Genomic DNA, 12,633 nt, shown 5'->3' on the forward strand with positions numbered 1-12,633 from the left:
AGGATTGAATTTCTTGTTTCTTAATTATGACAAAAGTATCGTCCACATATCTATACCAGTGTCTTGGTTTTGTCCCCGGGAAGGATGTGAGGGCCTATTTCTCCATCTCTTCCATGTACAGATTAGCCACTATGGGTGAAACTGGTGAGCCCATAGCACAACCATGAATTTGTTTATAATTTCTTTCCCGAAATTGAAAATACGTAGTATTAAGGCAGATTTCTAATAATTGGCAGATGTGATCCGGTTTAAGTTTGGTTCTTTCATGCAGAGAAACATCCGCCAGCAGCCTCGTCCTCACCACTGAGACTGCTGCTGGGGTTGGGACAGATGTAAAGAGAGAAGTCACATCGTATGACGCCAAAGTTTCCTCAGGTTCCAATATGAGGTCTTTGATCCTCTCTACAAACCCTGTGGTGTTCCCTACGTGATATTCTGTGTTACCAACCAACGGAGCTAAGATAGTTTTTAAATATCTGGTTACATTGTATGTAGAGGAGTCAATGCTACAAACAATGGGTCTGAGGGGGAACCCTTCTTTATGTATTTTTGGCAGGCCATAGATACATGGCGTGGCCTCTCCCGGGTATAATCTAAAATACATCTGTTTGTCTATATGTTTTCCTTTCTCTAACTTTTGGAGACAGTCAATCATTTCTTTCTTGTATCTATTGGAAGGGTCCCTTTTTAGTTGCTCATACGTGTTAGAATCACTGATTAACCTATTTATTTTGTCTTCATAATCCAATGTGTTGAGAAGCACTGTGCATCTGCCCTTGTCTGCTGGCAAAATAGTAATATTTTTGTCTTTTTGTAGAGTAGTTAACGCCTTTCTCTCTTCTAATGTTATGTTGGACGGAGGAAGTTTGGCACTACTGAGAAGAGCTGATATTTTAATGCGTAGATCATCTGCCTCTGCATACGAAAGTTTGTTATTTTTAATAGCCGATTCAGTAGCTGTGATATAATCTATTGTAGGTATAGTTTTAGGAGTCACTGAGAAATTTAAACCTTTGGTAAGTACCGCCTTTTCTGTCTCTGAGAGATCTCTGCCTGACAAATTTTTGATCCAATTCTCCCTTGCAAACTGTTCATTCCTAATTTTTCGCGTGTTTACCAGTAGCTGAGATTGTTTCAGTAAAAGTAATTTTTGAAATTTACCCTTTTGTCTCTCTTTGGTTTTGCTGTGGTGCCTCATATAACCGGATTTAGTAAATTCACACACTTCCTGATAGATTTTGTGGGTAAGTTTCGTTTGTAATCGCTGATAATAAGTTTCTATTTCTGACTGTTTGTTTTTTATCTCTATGTTAAGTCTCCTAATTCGCAAATTTAGAATTTTCCTAGTATAATTTTGTTGCATTTTATCGGCTAAGTATCCGGGTTCCAGGGGTGCTTGCTTCAAGCATTTAGGAATTAACCGGCTCTGTCTACATCTAAGATTGAATCTGAGGTGGTTCTTTAAATCAGCTAATTTAAAGGTGGCCTTTTCTAAGTTACGTACCAGCAGAAGGATGTCTCTCCCAAAGTTGGCAGCAATACGTCTGTGTAAGCTCTCAGTCGTACAGGAGTGGTCCATCGATGAGAAGGTTTCTTCAGCCGTCATCTATACAAAAGTGAAGGTTTCGGACGTTTCGCCTCCTATCCAAGAGGCTTCGTCAGCGAACTAAAGTCTGACTGGTCGTATCGGCCCCATTTATATATCCCTAATGTCCAGACATGGTGGCGCCGGACACAGCTATGATAGGTCCCTACTCTCAGGTTGGGGGGGGGGGGGCAGGGGACCCCTCCCCTGTGGCCCCACTGATCTAAACCAGTGTCGAGGTTTTTTTTCCCCGGGAAGGATGTGTGGGCCTATTTCTCCATCTCTTCCATGTACAGATTAGCCACTATGGGTGAAACTGGTGAGCCCATAGCACAACCATGAATTTGTTTATAAAATTTCTCCCGAAATTGAAAATACGTAGTATTAAGGCAGATTTCCAATAATTTGCAGATGTGATCCGCTTTAAGTTTGGTTCTTTCATGCAGAGAAACGTCCGCCAGCAGTCTCGTCCTCACCACTGAGACTGCTGCTGGGGTTGGGACAGATGTAAAGAGAGAAGTCACATCGTATGATGCCAAAGTTTCATCAGGTTCCAATATGAGGTCTTTGATCCTCTCTACAAACCCTGTGGTGTTCTCTACGTGATGTTCTGTGGACATTAGGGATATATAAATAGGGCCAATACGACCAGTCAGACTTTAGTTCGCTGACAAAGCCTCTTGGATAGGAGGCAAAACGTCCGAAACCTTCAAATTTGTACAGATGACGGCTGAAGAAAACTTCTCATCGATGGACCACTCCTGTACGACTGAGAGCTTACACAGACAAATTTGACCCATATTTATTTGGAAGAAAAATATGCCCTAATGTTCTCCAAAAGCAGTGAGTTCAAACCATCATTATATCTGATGCCATTGTGTTGCCACAGGAGGGGTTGGAGAAAGCGCTGCTGAGACCTCTGAAAATGTTTTTTTTCCCGCCGAAGAGGGGGCATTTGCCTTTTGTACAGTCACCCCATTTCAAGCGCAGATAACTCCAAAAACAAATCAGCTAGAAATGAACTTTTTATTCTGATGAAACAAGAGTCTAAGGCAGGGGTGGGCAAACTTTTTGACTCGCGGGCCGCATTGGGTTCTAAAATTTGACAGAGGGGCCGGGCCAGGAGCATTTGGAGGGAGTGTTTGGGCCGGAAATACTCCGAACAAGTAATGTCCATAATTTATAAAATCACTTCAAATGACTTCGACTGCGCGTATTTTACAAAGATTCCACAACATATAGCTATAGTTTACGTTTTAAGACTTGCGCTGAATATATGAAGTCTTGTTTTCGAGTTGATGACGATCCCCATGTGACGTCACGTTTGGACCGCCCCTGACCGAGAAAGCGACATACAATGCATTTTGGGTACTTTGTTTGGTCTGAAAACTTCGTGTTGATCGGTGTTGATGGCGAAATTAGAAGGAAAACACATAAATAAAGCGATGGTGAATCGTTGTGTGTTGCACCAAGACTACTATTTGATATTCGCTGACACAAATTCCCAGCTGACAAATCAGCCCATTTCCAACGGAGCTTGGGCGCAATCTTCTGCTTTTTCTGGGTGCTACATTGCTGTCATTGACGGCTCGAATTGATATGGGAGGACTCCTAGAATCAATTGCAAACATTTATGCTTTCCTCTTCAGAAGAACAAGAACAAGAAAACATCTTCTCCGAATCTGAAGCCATTGTTTTGATTCTCGAGCAAGGCAAGACGTCTTGGCGTGACGTCACGAACAGAGGGGTGGGACCTTCTGAAACTGACCATTTCCGGATTCATTTTGAAGTCATTTTTATTGGTGTTTTTCATTTAACTAAAAATATCAGCCTGCCTGATTTGGGTATTTTAGATGCTATAAAACGTTTTTCTGATGTCAGTGGGAAACAAAAACAAAAAATGGTGCCGGTTGTCCTTTAAATGTAGTATGTACAAACCTCATAGCACAGTAAAAACACTACAACCCAATTTATTAACTGTCTATCAAATGTGAAAAATATCCCTGATCAGTTAATACATTTGTCTCAAGGAATATGCAAGATATGGCATTTACAGACTATTTCGCAGATACTTGGAGGAGGAAATGGAAATAGATTAAAATAACATATGCACCGTGATTTATCAAGATTGCGTCTGTTTTTAATAAGTTTCCATCGAAGGGGCAAAGAAATCAACATTTATTGAAAAATGGAATCACTTTCAACATTCAAAACATATTATTACACAACGAAATATTCAAGCTCAATAATACCTACTTGTGTTAAATTCCGCCAAATCATAGGTGGTTTGTCCTGACCGCGCGCTCAACAAACTCCTCACTGACGATCTCGCCGTCACGCGCAAACAATACACGTGTACCGTCGCCGAGCACACAAACATAGACGACCTGCAGTTGAAATTCGCATACTCGGCTCGCAGCCAATCAGAAGCCTGCTTCTTCCGGACTTTCGCAAGCGTTACAAAGTCGTGCAATTGCATGTCATTTTCCAAAATAGATGCACAGAACCTCAGCCCAGACGAAAGATTCAAAAGAAGCTAACAACATATGTGACGCTACAAAACGTAAATTTACATTAAACCGTGACTGTAATGAGACTTATGAAAGGGGCTTAATGGCTCGTAGGAATCAATGCAAACGTTGCATTGTGCACCACAATGACAATCGACTACTGTAGGAAAATTTACAGCCATGCGCATTTGATGTAAATTAAGCAAGGTAGCATTTGAAGTTGGTGCATTCTTGATTTAAAAAAAAAAACTTTATACTTTGTGACAATGTTTCTTATTGGGATTGGTCTCATTTTGCTTCAAGTTGGGAAAAATGGGGCAGGCAACTTTTCAGTTATCTGCCCTGTTGTTCGCTAGCTTTTTGTCATGAGTTTTAGACACTGTTTGTACTATAATTTGGGCAAGTTCGGCGGGCCGGATTGAAAAGCCTAACGGGCCGTATGTGGCCCGCGGGCCGTAGTTTGCCCATGCCTGGTCTAAGGTTTCAAACGCTGTGTTGAATGTTTATGTTGTCCAAATACTAAAATATTCTGTGGGTCCTGCAATTTGAGTGAAAATGACAAAACTCCTGGCACTGGAGTGAAAACAGGTTATAAGGTTAAAAAAAAGAAAAAATACAAAGAATACTTATTTTTCTTCACACCCTGAGTTGAGGCTTTTCCCTTTTTTTATCCAAGCGGGATAATTGCGGCATAAAAAGAAAAAAAAAGATAATCGATTGAGTTAATCATTTTTATCTTTGCGGAACTTGAGTCTTATGGGGTATACTATAAGAAGCTTACTAATGCAGAGGCATAGTGTATTTGAGTCCAACTGTGTGTTTGACAAGAAGGTGCAATAAGGAAAGATCTAAACTGCTACTTTATGCAAGTATATCATGCTGTAACTGGCTAACTGCACTATGAGTCTCATTTGTGATTAAAATGAATGTGTTACATTAGTGGTTGATTTTATTTTATAATAAATAATTAAATAAATAAATGGACTTTCTTCATTCGATTATTGAATTAAGGAGTGTTAAAAGCAAGTTTTACAATGGGACAGTTTGGACATTAGAACAAAGTATTCCAAATGTGATAGAATTTATGTAAATGGCTATTTTGCTTGCCCAAGACTAAGTAGGAATCCAAGCCTACCTGTGGGTGGGATCATGCCAGGGGACATGAGACCAGGGACCGTGTGGGGCATGATGTGAGGGTTATCGGGCGATGTCACACTCTGGGTCCTCTTTGGGGGCCGACCAGGTCTGGAGCTGAAAGCAAACACAAGAGGCAGACGGATAAGCGAGTGCGGGGGTGGCAGCAAGAGCAGTGGTGGTTGTGGTGGGGGAGGTGGGTGACAGCGACGGCTGGTGTTAACATTTTGAGCGTTCCACAACGAGACAACACGCACTGTAAATAAATTCCCTTTCAAGGACAGTTGCTTTCTGCAGCTCAACATAATAGACTTCCATAACTAATTAGACTACACGCTGAATGCTCGTTGCCGTGTACATCGCGCCACAAGCTAATGCTAACGCGTGTATACAAAAGCTAGCGGACCATATAAACCATCTCAAACTAAAATATCCAGAATCACCCCTGATCATTTTGGGCGATTTTAATCAAACACGTTTAAACCGTGAACTTCCCAAATATAAGCAGCATATTGACTGTTTCACCAGAGGAGAAAACATTCTAGATCATTGTTACACAGCACTCAAAGGCGCATACCGGTCTGTTGCGCATGCAGCATTGGGTCTTTCTGACCACTATTTAATCCACTTAATTCCCACATACAAACAGAAACTCAAATGTGTAAAACCGGTAGTCAAGACAGTTAAAACATGGACAGATGAAGCAAAGTTAGCGCTACAAGAATGCTTAGACTGCACTGATTGGAGCGTCTTTGAAACTTCAACGGGCACATTGGATGAATACACAGACACTGTAACATCATACATCAGTTTCTGTGAGGACATGTGTGTACCAACAAAGTCCTTCCGCTCATTCAACAACAACAAGCCATGGTTCACTCCCAAACTCAGGCAGCTTAGGAAAGGGAAAGAATCCGCATTTAAAAGCGGCGATCGAGCAGTTTACAAACTCGCCCGAAACAGGCTGACAAAGGAAATTAACATTGCAAAGAAACGTTATGCGGAGAGGCTTAACAAACAGTTCTCCGCTAACGACTCTGCATTGGTGTGCAATGGCCTGAAAGCAATAACAAATTATCGTTTACCTTCCCCCCAAGCAGTGTACAACAATGGTATGGCTGATGAGTTAAATACATACTTTTGCCGATTTGAAAAGGACACCCCCATTTCCCCGGTCTGCCCACCATTACCAGAAACTACCGTATCTCCGCCCTCTGCCCTACAGATCCACGAACTGGACGTTAGACGGCTCTTCAAGCAGCAGAAGATCAAGAAAGCTGCAGGACCTGACAGAGTGTCCCCCTCCTGCCTGAGAGTCTGCGCTGACCAGCTGGCTCCGGTCTTCACACAAATCTTCAACAGATCCCTGGAGCAGTGTGAAGTCCCATCCTGCTTCAAACAGTCTACTATCGTCCCAGTTCCAAAGAAACCAGCACCCTCGGGATTGAACGACTATAGACCTGTCGCTCTGACGTCTGTGGTCATGAAGTCCTTTGAACGGCTCGTGCTGAACCACTTAAAGAACATTGTCTTGGCAAACTACAAAGATGGCTGAAGCTGTAGTCCAAAGATGGGTGTCTTGGTAAAAAACTACAAATATGGCTAAAGCTGTAGTCCAAAGATGAGTGGCACCATTTTCCCCCAGAGGAGAGAGCTGAAATGAAGGCAGGTGTGCCAGCAGCTGAAATCTATTCAGTAATTAGGAAGGCTCTCACCAGAACAAACCGCTCCTTTAAAACAGTCAGTTTTCTACACTGCTCAGCGTTCGGTTCAAGTACTGCTCTAGGAGTTTACCAAAACAGTGGAGTTCAACTGTGTAAAGACCAGGGTGACTGACGGTGAGAGAATTTGTTATTGGGATTGTTTATTTGATAATTTGATTTGGCGGTTTAATGTCAAAACCAGCCTGTTAATCCCTCAAATGTAAACCTAATTGTTGTTTTGTTTTACCTTCTTCAAAGGTTTTTCACCTTGAAATCAGCTTGCAATCAGCTTGCAATCAGCTTGCAATCAGCTTGCAATCAGCTTGAAATCAGCTTGCACTCAGCTTGCAATCAGCTTGAAATCAGCTTGCAATCTTGCAACCTGAAATTGTCTGTTCAATGAGAAAAGAAACGATTAAGTCCAAAATAAAAGGAAAAAGAAAGGAGAAATCTGTCTCATCATTGGCGTCAAAGAGTGAAGTCCCAGTGTAACCCCGGTCAACACAGCCAAAACCCCTTTTCAAGTTAGGGGGAGAACTCAAAAAACCAACATAACTTGACAGTGAAAAAACGCAGTGAAAAACCGGTCCCCCCACTGGACATCAGTGAAAAAGAAGTTCTGGAAACCAGGATCGTCCAGGCCCCCTGACTGAAGATTAAACTGCTTAAATTCACCCAGTTCCCTCCAACTCCACCTGAATTGTGAGTATGGCCGACAAGAAGGCAATTGACCAGCTTAAGACTGAGAGGACAACTGCAAAAGCATCATTCACCCGCCTGGTTAACAGCCTCACCAGGAACCATGATGACTTGTCTGAGGAGGAGCTCAGAGACAGTTTTAAGACACTCATCGCAGCAGCTGATAAAGTTATGGAAGCCAATGACAAGGCAGAGGCCAAACTCCTGATACAGCTAAGAGATGGGGAAACAAAACTCACTGAAGTGCAGCAAGAAGATCTGGACAACACTTCAATAGAATGTGTGTTAAAGCGGGCGGAGATCAAAGGTTTACTTCAGAAGGTCCTGTGGAACAAGTTTGGAAAAAATGAAGTATCCATTGCTCTACTGACAGCAGAGGAGGAGTGCAGACGCATCACTGCTGTGGACCCTGAGGATATGAACCTGGATGGATACCAGTTCTTGCTGAACCACCTTGAAGGATTAATTGTTAGGGTAATTCGCCATACAAACATCTCTAAACATCGCTCTGTAATCTTTGTTTACATTTTGAACTTCCTCGTATGTCATATCCTGCCTTCCTTTACACGATGTCGCATTTTATTACGTCACATCCTGTCGCGTCATTACTATGCGCCGCATAAATACTCCTGCAGCCCGTTCGTCTCTCTCTCTCTCTGCATGCGCTCCCTCCTCCGTCCGCACCACAATGCCCGTGCTCTCCAAATTAAATCAACTTTCTGTTCAAGTCCTGGCTCCCTGATGATTTAACCTTCGATCTCCATCAACACCCGTCGAAGCAATGAACCAAGGGCGAACGATAAAAAATAACCCAACATTAATGAAGACTGCAAAAGAGGTACATAGCCGGTGGAGAAAATGGATTCCTGAAGATTCAGTAGCTGAAATCCTGACAACCTTAAAAGCCCTGGAAATTCAAGCCACCAAGCTTGTCTCCAAAAAGGCTGACTTCATACAAGAGGGGGTAAAGGAAGAGGTCAGGAAGGAACCAGTTACGTCCAGTCACCCCGTACCAGCCATCAAGTTGAAGCCAATAACCCTTCCTAAGTTCACCGGAATCAAACGTGACTTCTACAGGTGGAAAAAGGACTGGGAAGCGCTCCAAAGACAAGGGGAGCCAACCGGTTCCAGGGAAGTGAAAAGGGCCCAATTGCTGGACAGTGTTGAGGACAAGATCAGGAAAGACCTTCGTCTCACCACCCATATCACTGCTGATGACATCTTCCGTGTTCTGGGAAATCGCTATGGCAATCGGACGTCCATTGCTATAGAAATTGTGGAGGAGCTGCAGAGAATGCAACCAGCCACGAAGAGTAGTGGAGTTAATCCAAGCTGTGGCGAAAGCACTTCAAGATCTCAGTGAGCTCGGGGACACTGGCGCTATCAAAAACCCACTCGTGACCAGGTTGATTGAGGGGAAACTCCCAGCACCTCTCAGAAAGGAATGGCTCATCTATGCAGCAGATCCCAGGAATGCTGTAACTCCAGTCAACAGGTTTGACGGTTTGTTGGACTTCCAGAAAGGGCAAGAGAGTATTTATGAGCAGCTGGAACAATTGGATGAGGAACCAAATAAGAGGGAATCGAAGCCTGAGCCAAGACATGCCAGGACGAAATCCACCAGGGCATGTGATGACCGCAATGGCTGTGTTGTCTGCGGAGATGGGAAGCACAGGAGGAAACTCTACTACTGCATGCAGTTCCGGGCATTGCATGGGAGCATGCATCAGATGTCTTGATGTCCATAATGTCAGTTCAGACTGCAAAGATGACTTCCTATGCACCAACCATGCCTGCAAGAATGCACATGCACCTGAGCATCATTTCTACATCTGTCCGAACAAGAAAAGCAGCTCAGCACAGAAGAGGAGCAAACTTGGCTCCATGGATGGCAAAAGCAGGAGAACATACACAGAGGAGTAAGAAAACTTTGTCAAGAGGCTTTCCCCTTAGCTGGCAAGGCAGTTTCATGATGCGTTCTCCAATGCTGCAGCCAAGATGTCAAACACAAAAGCCAAATCAGGACTTTTAGAAAGAAGTGGATTGCAGGAACTGCCAGTGTTGATGATGTTATTGGAAGTCACCGCAAATGCTGGACAAAAGATTGGAACACTGATTGACCTGGCGTCTGACACCAATTACATCACCCACACGACTGCAGACAAACTGAACCTTAGAAGCGAAGACATCACTCTCATCGTACACGGTGTTGGAGGAATGAAGACCATTGTGGAGACAAAGCGGTACTTCTTGAAGATCAGAGTGAGGACTCCAAAAGGCAATCTTAGATCACATCAATTGGTCTGGACAATATTGCAGGCATTCACAAAAGTGTTGACTCCAAACGGCTCCAGAAACTCTTTCCGGATGTCCCACTTGGAGCTTTGACAAGACCAGATGAAATCAGTCTGCTTATAAGCCACAGAGAGGGCCAGCTAGCACCTCAACAGATCAGAGTTATTGGAGACCTTGTGCTGTGGGACGGGCCATTGGGGATGACAGTCGGAGGCTCTCATCCTGGACTCTTTGAAGACTTCACTGTGTCCGCCCACATGTCCAGGGCTCACTTTGCAAGATCAATGAGGACTGCTGCCTTAAAGTACGAAGAACTCACTGGCCCAGCTAGAACAAACCCTCCCAACACTCATGTTCATGCCAAGCTCCAGAGGTCAAGCACCTACCGGGACTTCCTAGAGTGGTGGAAATGGGACAGTATTGGTGCAGCATGTGATCCAAAGTGTGGAGGATGCCGCTGTGGAAAATGTCAACCAGGCGGCAAAGAGATGACTCTCGCAGAGGAACGGGAATTTGAAGTAGTAAGGGACGGCCTCACCTATGACACAGAGGACCACCACAGCAGAGAGCCACACTGGCATGCCAGGTATCCCTGGGTGGAGGACCCCATTTCCTTACCAAACGACAGAAAAATGGTTGAGGCTACATTCCTGAGAACAGAAAAACAATTGGCCAAAAGACCGGAGTGGAAGGTGGCTTATGCTGCACAAGTCCATGATGTGGTAAATAGAAAAGCAGCCTTCAAACTACCTAAAGGCACCATCACCAGTTGGGATGGACCAGTTTGGTATCTCAGTCACCTCATTGCGCCAAACCCATACTCGGTTACAACTCCAATAAGAATTGTCTGGAATAGCAGCCAAAGGTGCAGAGGTGTCAGCATGAATGACCTGATGATGAAAGGCCCTGATGTCCTTAATCAGATTCGAGCTGTACTGCTCAGATTCAGATGTGGAGTTCATGCTGCCCTGGGAGACATAAAAAAGATGTATAACTCCGTCTGGCTGGAAGACCAAGAAGTGCATCTTCACAGATTCCTCTGGCGAGATACTGAGAATGTGGACCTGGGGGAATACGCGATCTCAAGAGTGAACATAGGAGACAAACCTGCAGGGTGCATAGTGCAACTGGCAATGCGTGAAACTGCAAACCTCCCTCTCTTTGCCCACCTTGAAGAGGAACGTCTAGTGATTCATAACGACAGCTACGTTGACGACATCCTTACTTCACATAACAGCCTTGTCCAGCTAAACACCATCACAGCCAATGTGGAGAGGATCCTGAAGGCCGGAGGTTTTGAGCTGAAGCCATGGGTCTTCTCTGGGCAAAGTGGGAGGAAGGAGCGCTGTAATGAGGAAAGGACAAAGACCATCATCCTACCAAATCAGATGGGCAATGATGACAACAAAGCACTTGGTCTGGGCTACAGAGTCGAAGACGATAAGCTCCATGTCAGAATTGGAATCAACTTCTCAAGAAGAAACAAAAGATGCGGCTAGGTGAAGACCTTCTGAAAGACGAGATCAGAGCCATGACACCCAACCGTTTGACGCGAAGAGAACTTCTCAGTCAAGTGTCAGGACTGTACGATCCAGTTGGCCTCGTGACTCCTACCAAGCAAAAGGGAGCTATTCTGGTGCGGAGGGCATTTCAAGAGGCAAAGGCTGAAAGCTGTCCAGTCAAAGACACATGGGACATTGCACTCTCAGATGGACTCAGAGATGATGCAATCAATCTATTCGAGGAATACCAGCAACTCGGTACAATCATGTTCACTGGAGCTCTAACTCCCAAATGCTTCATTACTGAACCACCCTCTGCGGTCACATTCTCTGATGGAAGTGAGCATGCTTATCGCGCAGTGATGTACCTGAAATGGACCACAGACCAGGGTCCTATCATTAGACTAGTCAAAACAGTTGCAATTGTTTGGAGAGCGGCAAAAAGGATCTCTCAACAAGTTCAAGCCTTGGACGGCCCAAAGTGGGAGGCAGTCTCCTCCATAGGAGCCATCTCTGTGGAAGAAAGAGAGAAAAAAAAATCACAGCTCTCAGAGGGCATCCAAGAAAGATCTGGTCTGATCCTGGAACCAATTTCATTGGAGCAAAGTCTTTCCTCAAGGAACTGCATAGCTTCTTGGATGGCTTGGATCAAACAACACTGGAGGATACAGCAGCCAAAAAATGGAACTAAGTGGATGTGGAAAATTCACCCCGCTGACTCTCCACACAGGAACGGTGCAGCAGAGGCCGCTGTACGTATTGTAAAGAGGGGTCACTTCAAGCTTGGCAGAGTTATCAGCATCAACCCAGATGACAAAGGAGGGATGTCCACATCCGGATCTATCCCAGCTACTGTGTCCCCCTGACAAAAACCCCAAAGGCAAAGCCCATCCATCCCAATTCAAGCAGCCTGAGGATACAGTTCCAACCCACTGTTCTGCACAGGGACGTAAGACGGTTGGTTGTTCTACTACCTGCTGAAGAACAGAAATAAGAAAATCTTGGCAAGACCACCATACTTACTTGGTTAGCCTACAGTTGGCAATCTTCCCGATGTATCCATGGAAAGATTGAGTGGGAGGTGTCTTGGCAAACTACAAAGATGGCTGAAGCTGTAGTCCAAAGATGAGTGGCACCATTTTCCCCCAGAGGAGAGAGCTGAAATGAAGGCAGGTGTGCCAGCAGCTGAAATCTATTCAGTAATT

General features: G+C 44.4%; 1 protein-coding gene across 3 annotated transcripts in view; it reads right to left on the reverse strand.

Moving 5' to 3' along the window:
* dachd (dachshund d) overlaps positions 1–12,633 on the reverse strand; it is a 212,087-nt gene that overhangs the window by 102,519 nt on the left and 96,935 nt on the right. For all 3 annotated transcript variants that reach the window (XM_089003288.1, XM_089003286.1, XM_089003287.1), the window contains exon 2: positions 5,231–5,346. In XM_089003288.1, coding sequence (XP_088859414.1) covers positions 5,231–5,346 — 116 coding nt within the window. The remainder of the gene's footprint in view (positions 1–5,230; positions 5,347–12,633) is intronic.

The sequence above is a fragment of the Hippocampus bargibanti genome, linkage group LG08, assembly GCF_051943395.1.
Source record: "Hippocampus bargibanti isolate YZ-2025 linkage group LG08, ASM5194339v1, whole genome shotgun sequence".
Classification (NCBI taxonomy): Eukaryota; Metazoa; Chordata; class Actinopteri; order Syngnathiformes; family Syngnathidae; genus Hippocampus; species Hippocampus bargibanti.